General features: G+C 41.0%; 2 protein-coding genes across 2 annotated transcripts in view; both read left to right on the top strand.

Annotated features, from left to right (window-relative positions):
• Positions 1 to 59: 59 nt before the first annotated feature.
• aspa (aspartoacylase) lies at positions 60 to 9,921 on the top strand. The gene is made up of 6 exons (XM_041051586.1): positions 60 to 930; positions 3,498 to 3,693; positions 5,187 to 5,280; positions 5,977 to 6,084; positions 8,456 to 8,565; positions 8,759 to 9,921. Exons 1-6 carry the CDS (start codon positions 689 to 691, stop codon positions 8,948 to 8,950), a joined length of 942 nt encoding a protein of 313 aa, XP_040907520.1. The 5' UTR covers positions 60 to 688; the 3' UTR covers positions 8,951 to 9,921.
• Positions 9,922 to 13,098: 3,177 nt separating this feature from the next.
• abr (ABR activator of RhoGEF and GTPase) overlaps positions 13,099 to 19,885 on the top strand; it is a 120,378-nt gene continuing 113,591 nt past the window's right edge. The window contains exon 1 of the mRNA XM_041052435.1: positions 13,099 to 14,179. Coding sequence (XP_040908369.1) covers positions 13,369 to 14,179 — 811 coding nt within the window. The 5' untranslated portion in view covers positions 13,099 to 13,368. The remainder of the gene's footprint in view (positions 14,180 to 19,885) is intronic.

Here is a 19,885-nt window from a genome sequence, read left to right as displayed (position 1 = left end):
CTGATGTTTAAATTTGTGATCATGTTTGTGTGTGTCATAGTTACAGTGGCAGACTTTTGGCAGACAAATGTGCAAAATATTTTCCTTTTTGTATAACGCAAATGGGTTAAGGTTCCAAACCATCCAACTTGTCTACTCGTATGAACACCATGAATTTAAGAAGACTTATACTTTTCCAAAAGTTGAATATATATCTACACATACTGAGAAAATGTTTATTCGGTCCCTATCTCCTGTAGTGCACATTTTTAGTTCTTCGTACACTTATTTTGAAGGTGGCCGGAAATAATGTATCCCGTCATCTCTAGCTTCATGGACTACCTGCGAGTTCCGTAATGTGCCAACAATGCTTTTTTAAAATACAGTTTATTTTGGAAGAACTTTACCGGAAATACGTAGTTGATGTTTTGTGTTGCTTTGACAGCCATAGGTAAACAACAGGAGGAAGCTTGTTAACCGGAGTTTGTGCTGTAACTCGAGATGCGGAGCACAGCTCAGCGCATTTTACGCACGGTGACTGACCACAACAAGCCAGCGGGCACGTTACGTAAGCGCGCAGCCACAGCAGGCATTTAAACAGTGAGTGTGTGAAGCTCCAGACCACAAACTTTCCCTCTGTGCTCCCGAAGCCTCTGACACCAGCGTGTCTCCATCCGCACTCCGCACAGGTTTTGTTTACCGCACGGACATGTCTTCTTACAACAACAGCGCGTGCTTTAACGAGGCCAGGAGGGTGGCTATTTTCGGTGGCACGCACGGGAACGAGATGTCAGGCGTGACGCTCGTGAACCTGTGGATGAAGAACAGCGCCGAGATTCAGAGGAAGAAGGTCGAGACCAAACCCTTCATCACCAACCCGAAGGCGGTGGAGAAGTGTACCAGATACGTGGACACGGACCTGAACCGAGCCTTCACCCCGGAAAACCTCAGGTAAACACACCGGTATAGCAGCCGCTGGGTGCTGTTGTTGTTCCTGGTTGTTGTCATACATGTTGAGTGGAAACTTTTTCTTGGAACGGATTACCATTAAACAGACTGATATTTAACAACAGGCTCTTATTTGCTCAGTCTCTGTCTTAGAGGGGACAATGCATGGCACAGGTGCATACCTGTACTGTGAACTGTGACACTGAATGGTGTGATTTACTTTGGCTGGAGATTTGAGATTTAAATGATTAACATCAGAGTGATTATTTGAGACCCACTGAATTCTCCTCAAGGTGATCTGTGTATGTTGGAAGTGTAGTGATAGCGCAAATTATGTAACACTATTGACACAACTGACTGTCTGTGTGTGCTCTGTCAGACAAACGAGGAAAAGATCATAGAGCTCTTGCTTAGAGAACATGTGGTCAACACAATAGAACTGAAAACAGAACGCTTTGGCTGGATAAACGTGGCCATACAAATGAAAGGCCATGGAGAAAAGGGTCTCACTAACCTGAAGGCAGAAGATGTCTTGTAAATAATAAGACTTAAATCTAGATACTCCTACAGTAAACGGGTCATTTCCATTAAACTGCTATTGTCACAGGTTAGTGGGCAGTGTGTTTACCATCAGCCATGCTTACCCCCCTCACTCCCAACCCCTCCTGTCAATAACAGCAGAGCAGTGCGTCCCCTCCTCCCGGACTTCAGCTGACTGTCAGCCAGCGGGAAAAAAAAAAACGTGTGCGGAACGTGACCGAGCTGCAAATGATTTAAGACGATTTTTTTTTTTATTCCTTCTTTTTCGTGTGCACTAGAGTGGAAATGAACTCTTACGCAAACGCTGGCTCATATAGGCAGTGTGCATGAACACACACACCAGCCTGTTTACGAATGTGGTTGGATAACAACGTCGTGTCCCACTATTCATAAAGCATCATTGGAGCCCTATAATAACATTCCCAAGGTTATTAAAGTGTGTGTGTGTGTGTGTGTGTGTGTGTGTGTGTGTGTGTGTGTGTGTGTGTGTGTGTGTGTGTGTGTGTGCCCGTGTGTGTCTCATTATGGGGTAATTCTAATTAATAGGTTTGTAGTCTTATCACCATAATATAATATAATGTGCCTATTTATTCGTTTCATCTTGGCCTTTTTACTATGTTATCACTGATATTCCTATTATGGGAATATTGTAGTGTGTGAGTTGCAGTGTGTATCAGTGGTGGAGAGTACCTAATTACTTAAGTGCAATTTGAGGTTCTTGTGTTTTACATGACTAACTCCATTTTATGCTACTTCATACTTATATTTTACTACATTTCAAAGGGAAATACTGTATTTTTGCTCCACAAGAATTAGCGCCGCCTTTACCAATTTCACCACGTAGTTCTGCTTATATATTAATTCATTAACATATATAATATATAATAAATGAATTGTTTTTATAGTGTGGCATTGCTGCTTTTACTGAAGAAGATTCATTGAATACTTCTTGCACCACTGGTGAGTATATGCAGAAGTGACGTAAATGTACTTAATAGTATTATTCTTACGGGATCTGTCACGATAAATTCTGTAGATGTTATGGGTGAAGTTAGTGTTACTGCCTCGTCATGCAAATGTTTAATGATTTTTAAAGATTCTCTCAGCACTCTGAGAGGATCTGCCTCTCTGAAGGCAACATATAAGAAGATTAACCTCTTGGAGACTCTTTCTAAAAACAGCCCATCGTGTCTTTTTCTTCAACTTAAATAGACTGACAGCTCCAGCTTCCTCATATTTAGTGTCTGCGTGTCCTCTCAGTTGAAGTTATTATGTTGGAGTCCACTTTATCAGCTGTAGCTCACACTATGCTTGTGTACCAATGTCCAGACCATACCAGATATTTGCTGAAAATGGGGTCTAAAGAGCAGATGTGGGGGGGGGGGGGGGGGGGGGGGGGGGGGGACAATATGCACAGCAGAGGTGCTATTCTACTGTAGCCTGGAGAATGTCCTAGACTGGTGGTTATTTTGAAATGCTTTGAAAGAGCTTAGAGAAAAAAGGGGGCAGCTCTCATTTTCTGCTCAGAGTGTGGAGAATGTCTGGGGGGAAATAAAAAAGCAAGTTTAGGCCGGGGACAAAACAAAGCTCTCAAAGATCCTTTAATGCTGACATGCATGGCTTGAGAAAGTGGATAAAAAAAAACGCTCACAAAACGAGGCCACTGTCCCGCTCAGTCCAGTTTTTGTGTGTCTGCATACAGTTAATGGCTACCATGACTTTCTACATTAACAAAGTAGGTTGTACCATTGTTACCATAAAAGAGATCATTTGCATTTATTAAGGTTTTCCTGTCATCTACATGTGAAGAACTCCAGTCAACATGTTCACCTAACCACTGTGGTCAGTGGTTAGGTGAAAGTTTTACAGGGCATGTAGGACAAATACATTCCCCTGTGTAAATCATTAACATGCTTCATAGCTTTCTTTGTCATTGTTCCTTTAGCTGAATTGTCTGATAAGGAGTGGATGTGCTGGTGTCTGACTGCTTTCTAATGCTCCGTGTGTGTGTGTGTGTGTGTGTCCTGTAGCGCCCCGGGTGGAGACGACTTGCCCTATGAGGTGCAGAGAGCCCAGGAGATCAACAGGATGTTCGGGCCTAAAGGAAGCCCAGAGGCCTACGATGTTATCTTTGACCTCCACAACACGACATCCAACATGGGCTGCACTCTGATTCTGGAAAGCTCCAAAGATCACTTCAATCTGCAGATGATGAACTACATCAAGGTGACAGCCCTGAGGAGCACACTTTTTAACTTTACAGCAAAAACACACCTATGCGCTGCAGGTATTTAGGACAGTCAACCTGCAACATTAGCTACTGCTACATATGTAAGTATTCAGAGTCAAGGGTGAATGTATCAGTGAAAAAAAAAATATATATACAGTATATAACTTGTGTTGCTGCTGATATTTTACATACAGCACAACATGTAGATGTCAAGAAACTTTAGTCTTAGGCCAACTTCTCCAGGTCTCTAGTTTCCTCTCACTTCTGTCTGAGTCAATGTTTTACAAAAATGAGGTCTCTTTGGAGAGTACCAGTTAACCTATGTAAATAATAGACAGATCCATTTGCCTTTACGTGTTGGACAACGTAAAGGCATGTAAAGGATAAACCATCCAAGTACACCAGAGGGACACCTGTTGTCTTCGCTTATTTTAGCCATGAATTCCCTCTATGAGCTTTATTTTGTTTTATTTACAACCATTAAAGGTGTTCAGGGCCTTCTTACGGATGGTACAAATACACAGTATTTCATTGACAACATACATAAATACATTTGGTTTGGCAAATTAGTATAATTGCTTATCATCGTATCTTTTTTTCTTATCACAAATGGAATATGTTTTGTTGAGTCTGTTACTGGCAGTAGGTCCTTTTCTTCCTCTTCAACATAAAACAAAGTCAAGCAGAGCAACACCAGGGAGCTTAAGGAGGAACCAAAAGCAACTCACACTTTGTTTCTGTGAGCAGTGGAGCTCATGAGAAATGTGTCCACAACTTTTTAGAAACACAAAATGCTACACGGAGATACACAGATTGAAGACTGACTTCAGAAATCACCCACTTACAACCCCAGTGTGCTGTTACCAAACATCCGTCGTCGAATGATTCATTTCTTGGCCCTGTGTTCGATAACAGACTAAACCTTGTGTTCTCTTGACTGGCCTTCTTTCTAGTAAGTGTCAGAAACTCACTCAGGCTGAAACATCAGTAATAATTTCAGGGCTCGTTTCATCATCAGCCAAGTCCTTGTCTAAAGAGAAAATTCAGTGGAAAACTGTCCTTCGGATCTGCTCTTATTTGAACCGATTTATTATTTTTTTTATCCACAGTGGTGACAGTGATTTTCCTGATAAATGATAAAGACATGGATCAGAGTCAGTCAGTGCTGGTGGAGCTGAAAATGGTTTTATGAATACAGATCTATTTTCTGGTTTTCCATTGAAAGCTCTGAGAGCCTACCAACCCACACTTGACTCACCCACATGGTCACTGTGTTTATTTTTTATTTTATGTGTCATATTTGTTCCGAAGCGAGTTGCTGCAGATTTAATTTTCCGTTCTGTCGAGCAGAACCTTAAAGCCATCACTCACAGTTTGGTCAACTTAAGACAGTTGTCTGGTGTTGCAGCATGTGACTGTGTTAAGGTGTATGTGTGTTTTTTGTTTTATCTGCAGCTAAAATCTTGCTTTTGTTGGGTTTGTGTTACAGAAAGCCATCGCTCCAGCCAGTTGTCTTGTCCTCCTGAATGAACATCCTCTTCTGAAATATTCCACTTCACGCTCTGTGGCCAAGCACCCTGTTGGTGAGTCTCTCATGTCCAGCCAAGTTTCTGTGGGAACAACGGCAGGGGCATGTGTGGAAATTTTTGAAAGGGGAGCGGGGGTCACATTTGTAAGATGAGTAAAAATGTTTTAAGACTCAAGTTTGCTTTTTGTCATTAAAAAAATGTACTTTATTAATAGTTACATTGTTTATTTACTGTACTAAATGAATGTCAGATAAACAACTTTAAATATTTTAATATAAAAAAATAGTAAACAAAAAAAAGTAAATAGCTGCTATTTGCAACTCCAAATATCCTACAGCCATGGACAGATTATGAAACACAATATTAATTCATAGTTTTAAGTCTCTTTGTGGTGGTTTTGCTTTGTTTATTGGTCTTTTTTTGTCCTGTTGTTGTCCTTTTGCATCTCTTTGTGCTTATTATAACAAGCAATGTGAATACACTTCATAAAGAGGCCCTGGTCCTGGGCCTCTACCTGGTAGATTCATTCACAATAATAATAAGCCAACTACTTATTACCTTCTGAATCTGATAGGGAGGCATCAGTCAGATTCAAGGTGCTGTGTCACCCCTGGCTCTTCATCTGGCCTCATCCCTGGACAAAGGACAATGGACAAAGGATTAACATTTAAGAAATTCCTGAGGCATCCACTCAGCTGGTAGAGTATAGTTTTACATGTGTAAATATGTCCTCTGATTGGTTCATTGCAGGTCTGGAAGTGGGGCCTCAGCCTCAGGGAGTACTGAGGAGTAACATCTTTGAAGCCATGAGGGTAATACTGAAACACGCCCTGGACTTCATCGAACTGTTTAATGAAGGTAGGACGAGAATACTACAGCAGCTCAACATCTGAAGCTATAACATACCTCATGTATAGGATGTGGCACTGAGCAGCAAACGTTCAGTTGAACCTGAAGCTTACATGACTGTGGAATTAGCTCATTGTTCTTGAAGTTTGTGTGAAATTTTAAAGTTTAAAACTGTTTCTGTAGATTTTTGAGGTGGAGATGACTAAAATCACGATTCTTATTGTGTTATGTAATGGAAAAATAAGTTGTTTGCAGTCACTCTGCCTGCTTGTCAGCATCGTCATAACAAGAAACGTTTTGTGACAAAACATCCACGGCTGATTCATGCAGATGTACATACACTCAGATCTCTAAATTTATCTGCATCTGCCTCATCACGCCCCCCCTCTCTGCCCCTTCTCTTCCCCTAAGGCACGGAACAGTGTCTGCAATGTTTAGGTGCAAAGCAGCTTTTCCTTCTTCTTCTTTTTTTTTTTTTTTTTTTTTTTTACGTAAACAAGCAGTGTGTGCCAAGAGTGAGTTGCAGTCTGTTGCTTTTTCCCTGACTGTCCTGCCGTTGAATGGCTTGCTTGTTGGGAGTTGGTCAGTTTCCATGTCGTTAGAGTCTGGCTGCCAATGCTGTTGTAATCTTCTGTCGTGGGGCCACACTGGTGCTGATGAATGCTTTGGCATAGTGATGAATCGGTGTTCCTGCGTTTTGCAGCTGAGCAGCATGAAGAAACAACTCATTTAGCAATAACAGACGCTGTTGTTACAGCTGAAAATGACTTTCCCCCGAAGAATTAACCATCAGATAGATTCAGTGGGAAAACTCTGCTGACTATGGGAACATTTGTCCTTTTTACCCTGTGCTGCCACTTGCATATCAATACAGCTCAGTGGTTTAACACTTACAAACTAATTTGAGCATCTACTTACCCAATGTCTGAGCTCTGCCAAACACCTCTGCACTTCCTGCTAAGTTCCGAAGACTGAATAAGGTCACTTTGGCACCGTCCAGATCCTCCTTTCACAAACTTTACCAAAATACTATAATTTCGTTTTATATAAGTTTAAACATCATATCAGAGGGATCAGTTTACACATCTCAGTTTAACAGTTTATTAGATTAAACACAAATATGAACATATAAGTAGAAGTTTTGACATTTTTCCATATTTGACATTACTTCCACATTAAAATCGGAATCATTGTCTTTCAGAACAAATCTAGTTTCTTTCCATATATATTTTTCAAGTTCTTGACACTATGGTGTCACATATAAAATACATCTGCAACTTGAAGTACTCAGTTTTCCTCCACCAGTGGAGCAAGTTCTGTGTATCCGATGCTAAACATAAAAATATTATTATTTTAATGTGTATTTCTATCAGTTAGATCATTTTATTCTTTATTATGAAACAAGGCACATCCTTACATATGTGACAGAACTTTTCATCCATTGCACTTTACTGTCACCGTCTCACTAAAGGAATGCAATTCTGTTCCTTTCTATACTGAGTACTGAGTACTATATGGAGAGAATGACAGTAAACTGTTTTACCTTGAACATTGGACCCTGAACTGACCTCTTCAACATGCACGGCTGAAATTTGCATAATCATTCTCTGCTGATTAATGCTCTTCCAGTCTGTTTGTTTCTATAGAGCAGTGGTACCATATCATTATCAGTACAATAACTGATATTTTATGACATATAAGGGCTTTGTTCATTTCAGGACATACAAAAAAAAATCACAATGTCCTCACACTACCATGAAGCCTATAGAGCCTCATGAATAAGGAGCGTTTAGGTACCCATCCTTTGTTTGGTGTTATTTTACTGATATTCATTCTCAATAAGACATTTTCTTATGTTTGAAGTTTGTTATATCAAATGACAGTTTGGAATGTGGATATTCAGTCTTCTAATTCAGATCTTGGTTGGCAGATAATTTGAAAGAACATATCTCTTTGGTCGCACAGTCCCATCCATCAAAATATCCACTTCAGATTCACACACAGACTGTGTCTCTCTCCTCGCAGACCACATTTAATGAGGGTCAGCTCATCTCCCGTTTGCAGTTTTTGTATGAAATTTGTATTTGGATAAAAATAGTACTTAGATTCACATGGTGTGGCATTGACCAACAGTGATGCTTTATTGTAGAAATAATGCTTCTTTCGCTTGCTCTGAGGCAGTATTGTGATATTAGTTTTGAGGAAGTGTTGCATTCGGATTGAGATTGCTCTTGTTATTAAGTATTATTAAGTATTTTCCCCTCTCTTGCTGTTAAGTATTAAGTCTCATTTTTCATCAGTGTCCTCTGTAGTTTTTGTTACACCAGATTTTCTAAGATACTTACAAAAGTGGAGATGTTGTTTCCTGTGTGTTGTTCAGGCATGGAGTTCCCTCCCTGCACAGTGGAAGTTTTCCGGGTCTTGGAGAGGATCGACTACCCGAGAGACGCCAATGGAAACATCATTGCCATGGTTCACCCCAATCTGCAGGTAAAAGTTAGAACACCCTGATTCAAGTGTGCCTGTCTCACCCACAGATATGACCTACTGAACCTGAAAAATTGATTTGCTATGAAAGAGGAAATGAGACGTCTTCAGTTGACGTGAGAATATATATATTTTTTTAGTTTGAGCAACATACTCAAGTTACTATCCCTGTGGTCATTGCTTGTTGTTGTTTCAGGACGGTGACTGGGAGCCGCTGAACCCTGGTGACCCTATGTTCCAAACATTTGACGGGAAGACCATCCACTACCAAGGCTCCGGCACCGTCTATCCCACTTTTATTAATGAGGCAGCCTATTATGAAAAACAACAGGCGTTTGTTACCACCAGGCGAGAAACCTTGGTAGCGAGTGCCATCAGAAAAGCATGAAAACTGCTTTGTGAGGCTAACAGCGATCATGAATATTATGTTAGCCAGAGCAACAATCTGTGTATAGATTTTGCACTTTGTTCTGTTAGCAGTTGACAGACTTTCCTCACATGATCACTAGATACCATCTTTTACATGCTGATTTAATTTTTAATGCATTTCCTATCAGAAAATCAATTAACTATGCAAAGAATATTTGTGGAGGCTGTGCAAAGAGTCACTGTGAAAGTCTTTGATCTGAAGACTGGTATATTGTTGTGGTAAGTATTTATGATACTGTTCTTATTTAAAATATATATATATATTTACATTACATCAACTAAGTTTTTATAATATTAAAGGTTAAATATTGATGGATTATGAATCATTATACAACACTCTTTAAGTTTCCAACTACTGCTCAGGAAGGCCCATCCAGGAATCATAACCTGCAACTTTTGACCCAAAACTGTAGCTGTTTGTCTTCTTCTCAAAATATATTTGTAACATCTTTAGGAGGGTGTTTGTGGCCTTTGATACTAACTACCTGTAACTCCCATGGTTGCATCTGTGGTGCTGTCCTATCGTTGCCTTAATGGGGATTTCTGAGAAAATTGCACAAAGAATTTGGAGTGGAACTTGTGGATTATATGTGTTGGATGACAAGAAATTATTTTGATAAGAAATGGTTTATGTTCCTGTTCCGCCATACAAATGGGATGCAGTTTGAAACGTGTTTTATAATCATATATTTGTGTCTATTTTGATATACTTGTACTGTATGTGTGGTTTTAAGTGATGTATAGGACATGTTGAATCATGGAAAGCATACGTTCTTTCTAATGTTTTTATGTATTTGTCATCTCAAAGTGTATCGCTGTGGTCTTACAGTAATTCAGTTTTCATTCAGCAATATTTTTGGTAGCAACATTTATATGATTAGTAAAGTCCTGTGGGAATTATCCAATCAATAAATATAGTACTATGCCATACTGTGCTATTTTATCCTCTGCAGATGGACCCTTCATGGTGTGTATCTTTGAGTCCTCATGCTTCTTTTGCCATGTGGTGTAGCACCTGCTATAGCCACAAGGAGGCATCACACAACCACCGATTAACATTCTCGACTTGTGACTCACTCTGCTGCAGGACACAATAGACCGGAGTAGCCAGTTGCAAACTGTCAGGTCTGTAGCTCGTTATCCTGTCTCTGGTGCAGTGCATGTCAGTGCACTGTGGCCAGTATGCAATTCAAAGAATTTACCCTGTAACTGTTTCAAAAACATGACTCCCCTTTTCTCACTAAGAGTACAGCTCAAATACACCACCCAATTTTAAATCTTGACTATATCACTCATTCACATGGACGTTGATTTTGTTTCATACGTTTCCATATTGAAACTCTTTATGGAGCCATTAGGGAGCAGATGTCATTAGAGAGAGCATTGAGAAGACATTTGGATGCCTGACTTCTATCCAGTTTATTTAAATACATATTCATTTAGGTGTTGAACATCCTAACCAAACCTTGTTCTAATTTGTGTCATTTTTAGCTAAGCTGTGGGTTTTCTTTGGCAGAAAACACACCACTGACATTACAGATATCCCGACATTACAGATATCCTGAGTATTTAGTGTATACAGTATGTAGCAAATAACACATGCAGTGTTTATAGAATACACACAGATGTGTTTAGAGTGACGCATCCTTTTTCAGAGTGTAAATGCTACAGTTACAGCATAGCTGGAGATGTTATCCCGTTAATGTTTGCCTCACAGTACCGGTTGCTTCTCATCCACAGCAGTACATTCCATTTACCATCTAAATTAGACAGTTCAGGAATCCAGGACATCTGGAACTGAATAGGAGTGAAGGAAACTGAAGGGTGTGGCAAAACATTTAAGAAAGAATACATTCAAGTGTGCTGTATGAGATATCACAAAGAAAACACAACAGCATGCACGTTCAGCAGAATATTGTATGTCACTGTATGATGCATTGCTTTGCCCTATTATGCACCTTTGATTAAGGTAATATGTGTACATTTGGATCAAAACAGCGTTGCATTTGATGTTTGATGAATGAAAGCACTTTAGGAATGAGAAGTAAATAATTCTGTCTGCCGCCTACACTGTTTGTGCACAGGCCTATTTCCCCAGTCACGTTATTATCTTCGGACCGAAGGCAGCACTGAGCTAAAAGTTATCAAACGCTGATATGAAACCATGATATCAGTAAAGTATGTGGTGAAGAAATGTCATCCTTCTACATTCCCCAAGCAGACTGTATTGAACACTTATAGTCCATACATTTCCTGCTATTTCATGTCAGGCCTGTGATTAGTAATTTAGTTTCATGACTACAGGCTGGTCAAAACCCCTCTCATCTATTCATTACAGTAACCCAATCAGGGCTCTCAGACCTGCAGATAGTGCTGATCAATGATCCCTTCTGGCGACTGGAGGCTTTTAGGAGAATGATCTTTCAGTTCTGGGCAGGGATCCAAACAGGCACTCAAAAATACCAAGCGTCCATCTCTGCCCCCACCCTCCCTTCTCTGTCCGACGTGATAACTTTCTCCTCTGCTGTATAGCATTACAGCTCTGTTTTGCTGGAAGTCTTCTGCTTGGCTGGTTACCAAGTTTTCACCTGGACACAGCTGCATGGAGATTAAGGTGATCAGGTTCTAGGTTCGCTCCTTTGCGTTAGACGAGAATAATGTTTATTAGTATGCAAGACAAACTGAAATATTTTTCTTCCTCAAATCGAGTGGATGGAGCAACAATTTTCACGAAATATTTTTCTGCAATGATAAAATAGCATCAAAACAAACAAGAGAATGAGGATGTGTTTGAATGCATGCACAAATGCATTTAAGATGCACTGATGTGACCATGCATATTTGTGGTGCCAGTACAGTGTTTCCTCTGAGGTCTGATAGCAAGTAGACTGATAAACACACAAACAGCAGAACTTGTCCCTTCCTTAGTGTCAAACCACTGAAATCACCAGCCAGAGAGATGGCGGTGTGGTATGAGCAGTCCTTTTACGCTTAAGTCCTGTTTTTGTAATAATGCAAGCTGGCAAAGCACGACTAATATCTTTGAGAAATGCCTGTGCATAGTGTTAAAATAATAAGTGGCATACTAAAAAGAGATCCAAACATGGATCTGTCTAAACCCAACACAGGGGACTCCCCAACCCAAGGTTTTTCATTGTCTTTCGGTGGCACTTGGAACAGGTATTACATAAAGATTCACCTATTCACTGGATGTCATGATATGTATATCAAATATGTCCTGACGAGACAACAAATGGTCTGTGCCATTGTGTAATGGGTCATTCGTGAAAACCATGAGCAATGCATGAGAAAAATAAAATAACTGACAAGATCTGTTGTCTTTGTCCTTGACTTCAAATGACATTTCACTGAATTCTGGCTTTACCTTAATCCATCTTATTAGTGGACACACACACACACTACAATAAGTGCAGAAGTCTGGACCTTGCAGCCTCTTTCTATTAGAATAATTATAATTTGAAAATAATCATCTGAGCCAAAACAAAGCGAAAAGACTACTTTGTGACAAAGTATTGACATGTGAGCATTTACGTAGAGGATAAACCTGATGCGTCTGATTGGGAACACAGCAACCTGATGAGGTGTCTCATCAGTTTCTTTATCAGTATTTGTTACTTGTTCACGTTTTTAAGAGTTTTTAAATTAATCATTACAGGAAATCTCCTGTGGTACTCATCATATTGCATAGTCATCTAGAGATAAAAGCAGCGTGGAGAACGGATGGTAAAAGGCAATACTGCTGTCACAGACTGTTACTTTACGAATTTCCGAAATTTGAGCATTTGAACATATTTGTATTTTTACGTTCACTCTTTCATGTATTATTTTCTTATCGCATAATTTTTAATATCACTGACAAATTTGTCACGGAACACATTTTGCCACCCTGGTAATCTAACAGCAAGTACTCTCTGGCTCTGTGGTTGAGTTGTAAATGTTAAAGTTTCTAGAGAAACGTTATTTTTTTCCAAGCGCACCTGCTTTAAAATCTCGCTCTACGCTTGGCCGAGCAGCACTTGAAGGCAGCACGTCTGATACAGGAAGTCTCGAAACTTTTCAGCGTAGTGGTAAAGTTGTGATCTGCATCACACGCACGAATCTCGGCGCACACGTACGCCTGCCATTTGTATGTGTGGGAGGCTGAAGATGGTCAGAAAGTGGTCTAGTTAATGTCGGCGGGCTGTTTTTGTTTTTTTTAGCTCTCAGGAAACAGGGACGGACTGTGGAAGGTGGATATCTGCGACAGACACGCCGGTGACTGTCGGTGAAGACACAGAGCAGTTAGCTTACCTTTCTCTCTGTGACTGTTACATTACGAGACTGCAGCTTGGCAGAAAGCCCGGTGCGAATATCGAAATGTGGGAACAGGAGGAATTTGCCAAACACTGGAGGAATGAATTTCCCGACGGAGAAGTGCCTCGGATGGACTTGAAGTCTGTAGAGGACATCGAGTCGGAGCTGGAGACGTGTAAATCCAACCTGAAGAGGCTCCAGAAGGCTCTGGCGGAGGAGAAATTCAAGGTGATCTACCTGCAGACCACCATGGCTCGGCAGAAAAGAAACGACCCGGGAAGGTTTGAAGGCAAAGATGAAAACTTTAATGCTGACCCGTTTGCCCTGTCTAACACGGGGAATATTGGGAAGCCGCCGCGGCGGAACGATGAGGGCGACCGGGAGCGGACCAAGGTGCATGGCTATGGAGGCGTAAGGCTCCACGCGGCAGGTAACACAGCCGGGGTCACCAGCTCCTTCATGCGGGAACGGAGCAGGTTCAGCGGCAAGACAGGTATACCCGTCCCCATCCCTGTCCCGCCGCCACAGAGACCCAGCTCTCACAGAGGAAACACGGTCCCTACCATCGTCTCTCAACCGAATGACAACGAGGAGAGCAGCGACAGAGAGTACGAAGACACGGAGCTGAATGAGAATTTCGTCAGGAATAACTTGCTGGCACCAAAGGCCGGCGGCAGAGACAGTCAGAGGACCTGCAGGGAGACCCGACGGCCTTTCCGTCACAGCAGAGATTTTGACTCCGGCGACGACGGCAGGCTGTCCCCGTCCTTCTCGCACATTCACCACAGAGCCTCTCGCGGCTCCGGGTGCAGCACCCCTGACCCGAAGAGTGATGGGTACCTGAGCTCCGACCATGAAGACTCCTCTTCTGCAGGTAATGTCAGCACCAAGGAAATGAGAACTAGAAATACGGAGCCACAATATTACAACAGTGAAACCAATCACTGCGACCTTAGCTCTTTATTACTAGACTGTGGAAAAGATAGAAAGGCCCTGGGTGAGGATCTGAAGTAGAGATAGTGCGTTTTGAATATGGGCAGGGGCCTGGCATCAGGGAGCATTAGACATACATGTTCACAGATGGCAGCATGTTCCAGATTCACTGAAATATGTTTTCTCATCCAACGCAAGCGTTGCGTTTGACTTTGATGGCCTCGGTATGCACTGACTACCCTCTGGTCAATATTAGATCACAGCCTCGGTCACTGTCCTGCCATGCACAGTCGCTTGCAATTGATAAACAATGTTATGTGATTTATTTATTTATTTATTTGTGGCTCTCGTATCCCTGACTAGTGAGACCCACTTTTTGTAGCGGACATGAAGTTTGGCTCAGCACCAGAGCTAAAGTAAACTTATTGCTCTAAGTGGTGTTGCAGATAAGAGATGTGATGTAGGGGAACTAATGGTTGTTACCACAGAGTGTGCTGCAACATAGCACTTTTCAGGTAGGGGCAAAACAGGAAAAGTAAGCAACTATATTACTGATTTTTTTTTTTTTTAAAAAGAAGAAGTTTCTTGTTTAAACTCATGCTGTGGTATCACATTATTTTTTTCTTTTCTTTATGTTTTTTTTTTTAATCCAGTGGATTAGTGATTTTCTTCAGGCTGGGTCTAAGGCTGCTACATTAAGTAGTCTATCCAGGATCCTAGCTTGTGGGAACTGTGGTCTCAACTTTGGGAATAGATGTCTCTGGTGTAGATTAGGGACAAAACTTAAGAGGACTGCAGTGGTTTTAGTCTGGACCCATAGGAACTGCAAAGTAGTTGAGGGTCAGTGCTAATGGAACTGAAACTGTCAGAAAGGCAGAAAAAAATCCAGTGTTGATACATACTTGATTTTTTTTTTTTTTTTACTGTGCTATTGAGTTAAAAAAACAAAAAAACAAAAAAACAGATGTAATCTGATGTATGTTAGCAACTTTCCTGATATAAATGACTGTGAAAGTAACACCAAAGAACGTGGCAAACAAACAACACCCTCCCCTAACAAAGAAACCAGAACCAAATATGAAAATTAATCTGACACATTTTTTTTTCAACAAAAACTAGTTAATGGTGAAAACAAAAATGTCTTGAGACTTCAGTTCACACTGAAATCCAAGGATTAAAGTTATAAGGATGTCTTGCATTGTTGACATGACGGCCAACGTGGACAGAGCAATGTACATTTTGAATTTCTTTTGATAATCGGACACAGGTCAAATGTAAATAAGGTTAGTTTAATTTCAGTCTCATTTTAGTGAGTGCATACAACTTTATTTGTATAATTCTCACTGACAAGCTTTAAGGCTACAGGGTGCCTTATAGGAACTGTTCTACATTTTGGGAAATGCTTCATTCCTGTTCTCACCAAGAGTTATGAGAAGGCTGATATTATTCTCCTGTCTGTACAGTAAATATGAAGCTAGCACCATCAGTTAGTTTGCTTAACTAAGCACAGAGGGTGGAAGCATGGGGAAATGGTTAGCTTGACTCTGTCTGGCAGCAATAAAATCGGCCTACTCACTACTTTAAAGCTCATAAATATGTTTGGTTAATCCATAAAAAAACAAAGTGTAGTTTGTTGTGGTTTTCATGGGGTTATGTGCCAGACTATTTCTAGTCAAATTGTGTTGTTGTGACTGAGAGGTTGCCAGACAAGGAGTGAAGAGGAGTTCCAAAATGTTGAACTGTTCCTTTAAAGTGTCTGTTCATCAGGAATACTCACATCAATGTGGAACAAAAATCAAAGAGCTGCTTGCCAGCGATTTGTCAGTAGCTGTAAAAGCAAAGGTACCATTGGACACACAGAATCTGTTTACTTCACTGACAGAACATGTCCACGAGTTAAAGTAACAATATGGAGGCTAATCCAGGAAGCAGGAGTCACACACATGCTGTGGCCTTACTTTGAAACTTCCTCAAGAAAGTGTGGCAATATTAACTGGGACTGTCTGCATGTCATGAGTCAGGAGTGAATGACTAGCTTGAACATGAGAATAGATTGAGGAAGGCCTTTAGAGCAAACAAAACGTTTTTTTTTTTTTTTTTTTGTAACCACATCCTTTTGTCCCGGTCTGTTCTGTCCTTTAATACAGTACGTGAGGATTATGGGTGGCTTAGTACTGATTGTTACCTCATAGTTTCATTTTTGGATGGAATTTAGTAATAACAAAAGTGATTTGCTAGATATTAAATATTTAGGCGGGACTCCTGAAACAAAGTGTCAGCACCAACCTGGCACCAGTGCAGTGAATACTGACACTAAGGCTTTGTCTTCATGTCAATATGACTGAGGAAAGCAGCTAAGTCTGAAGACACACCTTTGTTGAAATGCTGTACTTTATCACAGAGACGTGAACTTGTGGGAAATGGCTTGAAAAGAAAGTCATTGGACATGACTCAGTGTGAGAGCTCGTCTCAGACCTTGCATACAAAACTGGGAGAATGAAGAAAAGGAAAAGCAAACAACTGATGTGTTTTCTAATCGTGACACACTGCTTTAGAGGATGTACGTTCCCATAATTCTGTGGGTCAGTAAGGATAAACACTTACTGTAAGTCTCTTGGTCTGTTCCATCTTTAATGTCCGACAGGATATTGATGTGTTGCTCTGACAGCTGGGAAAATCAGTGGAAGGACTTCATAGAAGTTAAACACAATGGAGGGTGTGTGGAGCTGTGGGAAGACCTGGAGGTATTTTAGGGGCCTCTGTCCAGCCACATACACACCAGCAGTGGGCTCATGCCAGGGGTGTTGCTCATATCAGTGCCTTTGTGTAGCATGCGTTTGCTGTGAAGAGGTCATCCATCAGGTCATGTGAGTGTGAGGCCATAGGTCTTGGATGGTTCCTGATTCACCTCTGATTCACAGCACGGTGTTGAGTTTAACCTGGACTAATCCAGTGTTATTGCAAGACTTTTGCAATAAGCTTTGTGTTTTGTCTTTTTTGTTTTTTTTTAATGATTTTGTTGAATCAACAATCTCTCTGAGCAAGTCTGACAGTTGAATATAGTTTTCCCTGGTCTTTGTTGGACTTGCATTAGTCCAGTCCAGTCATGCCAGCTGCATGCAGCTGACGGCTGTTAGGTGTGATGAACGGCTTTTCTAGCTATGGCGCAGCAAGTTAAGAGTGCGGCTTTGGAGTTTGGACCAGCCTGAGATCGGAGGGTTGTGGGTTCGATCCCTCAACCAAGTGCAAAAAAACGGATAAGGTGGTGGTGAAGGGGACGCGCCTCCTCTGCCTCTGCGACCATGGCTGTGGTGCCCCTGAGCAAGGCACCGATCCACCCCAGCTCCCCGGGCACCTCAGTAGCCAGCCCTCTGCCCCAGCGTCTCTAGTGCATGTGCATGCTTGTGTGTTTCGTTCACTTGGTGTGGGTAAAATGCAGAGTAATTTCCCCAGGAGGGATCAATAAAGTAATTTTAAAAAAAAATTGAAAGCATCTTAGTGGAGAAATTTTTTCTTTATTGAGAGCCAGTAAGAGTAAGTGTATTACCTTCTAAACTTTTAATCTCTGTTTTTATTTGTGCAGTTCACATTAAAGCTGGATGACTCACCGCTTAACTGGTGATTGAAACTGATAAAGTTATGTCATGTCATCATCTGCTGCTTATCTGGGTCCGGGCCCAGGTCTCGGGGGTGACCGCCGCCCAGTCCACAATGCACCGAAGTCCTACGGCACCTCCCATGGGTGGTGGGCCCATGGGAGGCGGCGCCACCTGCGGTGGGGCTCAAACCCACAACCCCAAGATTGAGTCTCGTGCTCTACCAACTGAGCTAACCAGGCAGCGAAACTGATAAAAGTTTAAACTGATAACATAAATGTGATACTGAGTTCACTGGGTCAATTAATTAAGAGCCGTTTTTCATGTTCCTCTTACCTGTAACATGCTTCTTTGTCAGAATTTAAGTATTTAAATATGAAATTTCGTATGACTGATAAAAGCGAGGCCTGGTTTGTTCTTACAATTATTATTATATTATTATTTTAAAAATCTTGTAGGCAGCATCTTAAGATGAGTCACCACATAAACAGTAACACTAATGAGAGATCATTTGTGGTAGCAAGTATTTCGGTTCTGGACTGTGGAGGTATCATTTTGGAATTATAGTCTTTGGAGTGAAGGTGCTGTTAAAACATACAATTAGGAAACAACACGTTTAATGTTAACACTGCAGAGTATTGGTTGTGTTAAACCCAAAGTACACATTCACAGATTGTTGGTCATTTTGAAAGGTGAGATAATGATCAAATCCAACATGACAGTGAGGAATAATTATTGCGAAAAATTATTGCCTCTGACTGTAATTATTGCATGACTTTCCACTCTCTTCAAAATTAGCTCACCACTCATCACCTCCTATTCACAGGAATTATCTCGTAAGATTAGAAAATATTTTCCCTCAAAATCTTTTGAAGGTTTATTAGTTGCGTTTCTTCTGTAACATAACTGATAAAACTGGATCAGCAGACAGGACTTGGCAGCACATGCTGCTAATCATCCTGCTAATGGGCTCAGTTTCCATGTCTTGATATGCTGTTGACACAATGAATGAATGACAGTGAATAACATGCAGATTATTTTGAATGAAGATCTTGAAAGGTTCGTGTGGAAGTTCTGTCCCCACGTGCTCGAAAAGACAGACTGGTGAAGAAACCAGTTATTGACGCTCTGCGAATGAGTGGCTGTTTATTATGACATGCATATTTTTCCTTTTCCTTGGGTTGGCTTTTCTTCCCTCAGATAAGCAGGACTTGTCCGGGCTCGTGCTGAATAGCGTGTGCAGCGGGGGAACTATGAGCCTGTCATATTGTTTCCATTTTACGCTCAGAGGTGTAAATGGCTGCTCAGAGTCTTTGGTTTGTTTGTGCTTTTCTCATAAACCAGTGAATAACAGTGTCCTGGCTCTGAGGCTTCAGTATATACCCTGTACTCACTTCTGGTTTGTATGTATTATTAATGGATAGTTGACAGTTCCTACACTGTCTTAGTGTGAAGTGAGGGCGTTACACTGTCAGACTGTCCTCTGAGTATGTAGGCAAAAATCCCCACAAACCAGGGAAAATCTCTCCCAGAACTCTGGCTCATCTCCGTTATTTCCAAGGCAACACTGCTGCATGGCTGCTCCTGTGGTGTCTCAGCTTGTTTGCCTGCTTTTGGTCGCACAAAAACAACATATCTAATGATTTTCAGAAGATACCAAAGATCGAGTGCTGAAACAAAGTAACTGCTCAGTTGAAATGTGCAGAAATATGTGGTTATGTCATGGTAGACTTAAGACAACTATTTTGATAACTGATTAATTATTTCAGTCACTTATCAAGCAAAATGCTAAATATTTGCTCGTCCCAGTCTGTCAAATGTGAGAATTTGCTGCAAAAACAAATATGATAGTATACTGAATATCATTAAGGCCTTATACTGTTGGAAGTTGGGAAAAAAACCAAGCAATTTGAAAATGTCATTCAGGGCTCTGAAAATCGTGATGGGCGTTTTGTCACTATGTTTTGATTTTACATGGATGTAATGATTAATGGAGAAAATAGACCATTAATTGATAATGAAAATAATAATTGGTTTCAGGCTTCTGCTTT

The sequence above is a fragment of the Toxotes jaculatrix genome, chromosome 12 (assembly GCF_017976425.1).
Source record: "Toxotes jaculatrix isolate fToxJac2 chromosome 12, fToxJac2.pri, whole genome shotgun sequence".
NCBI classification, from domain to species: Eukaryota; Metazoa; Chordata; class Actinopteri; family Toxotidae; genus Toxotes; species Toxotes jaculatrix.
Note: the sequence above shows the minus strand (reverse complement) of the source record. Positions and strands in the feature narration are given on the sequence as shown.

What these genes read in the sequence shown, in the direction of transcription:
- aspa (XM_041051586.1), top strand. Translation starts at nt 689, where the DNA reads ATGTCTTCTTACAACAACAGCGCGTGCTTTAACGAGGCCAGGAGGGTG. An exon ending in AGATGATGAACTACATCAAG is followed by an intron (nt 3,694 to 5,186) that starts GTGACAGCCCTG and finishes TTTGTGTTACAG; the next exon opens with AAAGCCATCGCTCCAGCCAG. An exon ending in CATCGAACTGTTTAATGAAG is followed by an intron (nt 6,085 to 8,455) that starts GTAGGACGAGAA and finishes TGTGTTGTTCAG; the next exon opens with GCATGGAGTTCCCTCCCTGC.